Source organism: Thunnus maccoyii, chromosome 3 (assembly GCF_910596095.1).
Source record: "Thunnus maccoyii chromosome 3, fThuMac1.1, whole genome shotgun sequence".
Lineage (NCBI taxonomy): Eukaryota > Metazoa > Chordata > Actinopteri > Scombriformes > Scombridae > Thunnus > Thunnus maccoyii.
This window is the reverse complement of record NC_056535.1, coordinates 7962186-7968453: the sequence shown is the minus strand read 5'-3', so window position 1 is coordinate 7968453 and position 6268 is coordinate 7962186. Positions and strand designations below refer to the sequence as shown.

Here is a 6268-nt window from a genome sequence, read left to right as displayed (position 1 = left end):
ACACATTTCCTTGTCGTTTAATTTTGCGACTAGCCAAGTGACTTGGATGCACCATCAAGATTAAATAAATAAATAAATAACAGCACAAATGACCTAATGCAATATGCAACTTTATCGGACGGATTCACAAGTGTTTCGATTAATGCCCTAGTTTACTTTTATTTTAGTCTTATTAAATAGGCATTTTTATTAACCCAAGAGCAGTTCTCCGGAGGAAAACTTCATATCCCACAATTCCTACTTCCGCAACCTTGCAGCGCATGTTGACTAGCAAGAAGAAGAAGAAGAAGTACCTCTGTCTGATCTGATCTCCGCTCTGCTAGTTAGCCAGCTGCAGTCACTGTGACAAGCGGGTTGTGGAACACAACAATCAAATGCAGACAGCTCCGGAAATGAAAGGTAACAATTTAGAAATAACTTAAAACGAGTCAAGATAGCAGTTTATCAGGAAGGATGAAGGCAACTAAACCAGACCGAGCTAGCCTGAGCTAACTTACTGTTTATTATCTGCTAAAGTTAGCAGTCAAAGTAACCTTTGAAGTTCTGCATCAGCACATCTGACTTCTCCACTGAGGGCTGTGAAACACGAAGACATATGACTTATATAAAACACAACCGTGTAAACACGAAAGATAAATGTTTTACTGTAAGAGAAGTCTGTTATTCTGTTTTCAAATGTCATTTCACACCAGTCATAGTAACAGGAGTGAAACTAGCTCAAAAGTTCTGAAAATGTAGAAAGTGTAAAAGTCAGACCATAAAATGTTAATGACTCGCGTGCTGGTAGCCATGTCATAATAGTACTTCACGACCAGCTTGATTCAGTCACAGTGTCACGAAGCTGTTGACCTTTGGCCCCATAGCTCTCCTCTGTGTGTCCTACAAGGTGTGTGTCCCTGCCTTCAGTAGCAGTGATGGATGGAGAAGCCCAAAGGGCTGCTGCGTCATGGGAGAATGGTACCCTGGCGCCAGTGGACCGCCTTCGCTGTGAGAGGGCGGACAGCCCCACACCAGGTCTGGTGGAGGGAACTGAACCAGGTGAGGCCGGCTCACATTCGTTCAACACTTTCTGCAGACCGTCAGTCAGACTTACAGCATTTCATAGAAATCATATGAATCTGAACCACTGCAGAATGAGAGAGCATGAACTCTTCATAATGCCGTTAGTCACAACATCAAGTAAATCCCAGCAATTAGCCAATGTCATTATTTCAAAGGCTTTAGATTAGATTATATTAGATATACTTTATTCATCCCCAAAGGGGAAACCCTAATAGTCACCACATGCCAACACATATGACAAGAGGAAAAAACATAAAAACATGAAGACAAAGCCAGATTAAAAGAGTCTGAAAGACAGCACTGCACACATGGATAAGTAATGTGTTACCTAAACACTTGTAAGTCTTGAGGCCAGATAAGTGGATGAATGTACTGAATAAATTAGTGTAACTTTATGTAAGTGTCATTGTCTCTTGGCTCCTCCCTCATGACAAAACAGTTGAATCTTATGTAATAACTCTCCTGCAACACGCAGTTAAACCTTTTGTTATTTCCTCATTTGACATCCAGCAATATTGAAAAAAAAAGATTCTGTGTTTGCTGCTTGAATCTTCCACATTTTTGCAAAAGAGACACACAAAATCTATGCCTGCAATAATTTTGATTATAAATGGATACATAATTGTACCGTGACAAAAATGGGAGTATTACTTATTTGTACCTTCCCTCGTGGGAGGAAAGTATTCCATGAGTTGACTTCCTATTGACCAGCTGTTGCTAGGCAACCCCCACAAAACCGGATTAACTTGTGAATCAACTGTTTTTAATTTAAAAGTTCTCCATTTGACATTTGAGAGAGAGAGAAAGAGAGAGAGGGAGAAACACAGCATAGATATGCACATCCTGTTTGTGTTCAGAAATGTTTAACAAATGATCACAGTAATGTGTCTTTTGTAATCTGCATGACTTGCCTGCGTTCCACTTCACACCCAGTATTTTCACTTTGTTGGGTGTTTGAGGGCAATTTTTAACGTCATGAACTGACAAGGAGCACCTGAGTGCATCATTGGTTTTGGACTCTCCACCTTAGTGGCCGGTATCATTTGGAAGATGCAGCATCTGAAAAACATAAAAACATTAACATGAACTCCCTGCCTCACCAACAATATAAGAAAAAAACTCTCACAAGAATTCTAATAATATCGACCATCTCCTCACTCACATCTGGAAAACAGACATCTGAGTGTGTCACAGTAAAAGCATGTTTACATCCAGCTTGAACAAATCCAAAGCCTCTGATGTCACTTGTCTTGATTTGCTCTACTGGAGATAAACATAACATGTTTGCAGTGTTAGCTAGCTGACTCATTATCAGACTTGCCCTATTTGCCTCCTACTTTGTCTAAATTAAATAAGCTGTGACGAGAGGTTCTTAATTTCCCTTGACTGGGGCTACTCTGGAAAGTTTTAGCCCTAAGTAGTTCTATGGTTCTTTGTTTTTGTTTTGTCACAAAAGGAGTTATTAGTCAGTCTGAATCAAACATCTGTTATTGAGGCTCTGAAAAACATTTTGCGATCATTACTCTCTCATTGACGCAGGGGCTGGCCAGAAGAGTGCTATGTTTGTCCATGCGCAGTCCTTTGAAGATCTGACTGCTGAGGCTGAGGACGGAGCAGGGAGGGAGACTGAACTGGACAAATCAGGCGAGTGTGCAGAGGAGCTCAAAGTGCTGGTGGGAGAGAAAACCATAGAGGAGCAACACAACAACGACGTTTCATCAGAGACTAGGACTAAGGAGGAGGATGTGTCCAGTGAGGCATGGAGGAGCCACAGAAAACATGTGTTTGTGCTGAGTGAGGCTGGAAAGCCGATCTACACCCGCTATGGCACAGAGGAGGCTCTTTCCAGCACCATGGGCGTGATGATGGCCCTCGTATCCTTCGTTGAGGCTGAGAAGAACATCATCCGCTCCATCCATGCAGGTCAGAATATACTTTGATTCTTTTTCATAAGTAAAGATTAATGATTTTATAAAGTATGTCAGAAAGGAAACATGTTGAATCCATGTTAACTCTGTGAATGTTTTTTGTGTCAGATGGATGTAAAGTGGTTTTCCTCACCAAGAGTCCGCTGGTCCTGGTGGGCGTATCTCGCACCTGTCAGTCAGACAAGGAGCTGCTGCGGGAGCTGCAGTACATCTACTACCAGATCGTCAGCCTGCTCACCCTCACTCAGCTCAACCACATCTTCCAGCATAAGCAGAACTATGACCTGCGACGCCTTCTGGCCGGCTCCGAGTATCTCACCGACAACCTGCTGCATCGGTTGGACCGTGACCCCGGCCTGCTGCTCAGCGCCGTCACCTGTCTGCCTCTGCCCAGCTCCGCCAGGGATGTGGTCTCATCGAGCCTGCAGGCTGCCAAAGCCAAAAACCTGGTGTTCTCCATTCTGCTGGCAGGAGACCGCCTGGTTACTCTGGTTAGGAAAAAGGACCAGTTCCTGCACCACATAGACTTGCACTTGGTCTTCAACCTCGTGGGCTCCTCCTCGTCCTTTCGAGAGGGTGAAGGCTGGACGCCCATCTGTCTGCCAAAGTTCAACACTGCAGGATTTTTCCATGCTCACATTTCTTACCTGGAGCCTGCGTCCGAGCTCTGCCTCATCCTGGTCTCAACTGACCGAGAGGACTTTTTTAACATGTCCGACTGCAAGCAAAGGTTTCTAGAGAGGCTGAGTAAGCGCAGTGCCTATCAGGCCCTGAAGGAGGCGCTCAAATGTCCGAGCTATTCTGTGGCGCAGGTCGGCATCCCAGAGCTCAGACACTTCCTGTATAAATCAAAGAGCTCGGGGCTGTACACCAGGTGGGAAGGACGTCTGCTGAAATGTCTTATAAGCATGTGTTGGAATCTATTTCATTGTTTTTTTTACATTAAGGTATATGCTATAATTGCAAAGAGAATGATCTTTCAAATGCTTTCAAGCCCTTTAAGTATATTTTTACACTATTTTCTCTAACTTTTGGCTTTCTTTGGAGAACAAATCTTCAGTATACTCTGATTTTTCTTCCTCCAGTCCGGAGTTTCCTGATGTGTACCAGTCTGATGAGGAGCAGGAAAGGCTGATGGGTTTGTATCAGGACCTTCACAGCTGCCTGCACCATCCAACCAGACCTCTCCGCTCCTTCTACCGCTGTAGTGAAACTGAGAACCTGCTGGCATGGGTAAGCTTGGCACTGTGAGATGAGACATTTTCTTTTACAAGAAAGTCTTTTACAATATTTTTCAATTCGTCTGGCTCAATTTTCATAACAGAGTTTCAATTTTCAAAATGCTGTATTTTATGTATAGGTATTTTTGGCCTCAAGATCTCGCATAGCACACAAAATTAAAAAAATCAGAATACTACTTCTCATCCCGCAGTGGTCATTTCCTCAAGACTATACAAATAGTAATGAGAAAAAAATGCAATTCATGTAGAAGACAGTATTTGAAATGATGCAGAGAGAGAGTGGCTTTTGGAAACTTTCATTTTTGATGCAAACCTTTTGATGTGGAAACTTTCAGTTCCCCATCAACCACAAAGTTTTTTTTAAGAGAGTTGTCAGATATTATGTAAATATTTCAATCACTTGTAAGTTTAAATATCTAAAATACTGTACGTTATAGTAATGCTGGAGAGCAGATAACATTAAATCACAGTTTACACTCCTGCTGTAACAGACATTTAATACATTTAGTGCATGTGATTTGCACTTAATGTAAGAAGTGCATTTTGTGTTTAAAGGTAAGAAGAATTCAGCAAGTCAGTTTGTTTCTTTGCATTAAGAGTTTTGCACATTGAATATTGTGAAAAATGAGCCAAAGCAGTCATAAAATACTGCAACACTCACCACATCCCTGTCACGCTCCCTGCTTCGTTCTACCTTCTTCCTGCAGGTGACAAGTGGCTTTGAGCTCTACCTCTGCTTCAGTCCGCTGGGGACCAAGGCTTTGGCCATATCTGCTGTCAACAAACTGCTGAAGTGGATCAGGAAGGAGGAGGATCGCCTCTTCATCCTGAGCCCTCTCACATACTGAGCCCTCGCTGCTGGCTGACCTTCTGAGACAAAAAGCGTCACCCTGAACACCGACTGGCCTGGTGCTAACAACAGCTGTAGATGATGCAGAAGTCAGTTCAGTGTCTACATACACTTGTCAAAGCTATGCATTTCTTGATACTGGGTTCTCTATGATGTAATTCACAGAGTTGCTATGAAAGCAGATATCACAATGAAGTTAAATTAAAGCTGTATTTTAGCTGTCTAGATTTTTATAACTTTTAATTTGGATAACGAGAGATGGAAGCAGCATCAGCACCATCAGTTACACGATAACGACATACTGTAAACGATTTATGTTTTACTGTAACAGCTTCTCTAAGTATGAAAAATGCTGTCTTTGTCTTTTTAATGTTATGAGATCAGTTCTTAAAAATCAAGAATAAAATTTGACTTTGAAAACTGGAATTTTCTCAAGACCTGCAGTAGAATGTATCCTCTTGTTCGCAGTCATTCTGTCCAGATATGGGTTAACCACATTCCTGTTTTCTCTTTACATGATGATAACTTAAGGAATTATTGTTTTTTTTTTTTATGTCTATGCACTCCCAAGACAAATGTGTTCATGAGTTTACTGCTGTCAGTTGTATTAAAATATGTCATTGTCAGTGTGACGGAATCTTAATTTAAATACATTAATCTTCCAGTGTCCAGTAGCATTTTACTTTAAATATTCTGTATACTTATAACAGGAAAGCTGTTGTGTGAATCTGTCCTGCTCGTGTCTAATCATAACGGTTCGTTGTATTTAACAGAATCCAGCTTTGCTTAAAGAATCCACTGTTGCCTCATCTGCTTCCACTAATCATGCCTTAACTAACGGCCATTGTGCAAAGCCAATATAAAGTTGTAACAGTGTAGGTTTACTGCTGCTGCACAATTTCAATACTATATATAAATAAATGATAAGTAATAAAACCGACTCCTTATTTCTCATGCTTTATTGTAATCTCGATGTCTGCTTTTTAAAAGTATTCAGTTGCAATATAATAGTTTGTAGTGATATTACTTGCTCTAGGCAACCTTACTATAGTCCCAGTATGATAATAATTTTATTCCTTACCTTAACTATCCTCTGATATGTATTACATATATTTTGGCTGTACTTATATAAAATGTATTCTAGGATTAGTTTTCCTGTCAGAATAATTTCTGAGTACCATCATATA

General features: G+C 41.1%; 1 protein-coding gene across 1 annotated transcript; it reads left to right on the top strand.

The window, feature by feature from the left end:
• The first annotated feature begins 246 nt into the window (after positions 1 to 246).
• Positions 247 to 5724, top strand: mon1a (MON1 secretory trafficking family member A). Its single transcript, XM_042405843.1, has 6 exons — positions 247 to 399; positions 887 to 1038; positions 2602 to 2985; positions 3099 to 3864; positions 4076 to 4223; positions 4939 to 5724. The coding sequence occupies exons 2-6, from the start codon at positions 915 to 917 to the stop codon at positions 5077 to 5079; spliced, it is 1563 nt and encodes a 520-aa protein (XP_042261777.1). The 5' UTR covers positions 247 to 399; positions 887 to 914; the 3' UTR covers positions 5080 to 5724.
• Positions 5725 to 6268: the final 544 nt, after the last annotated feature.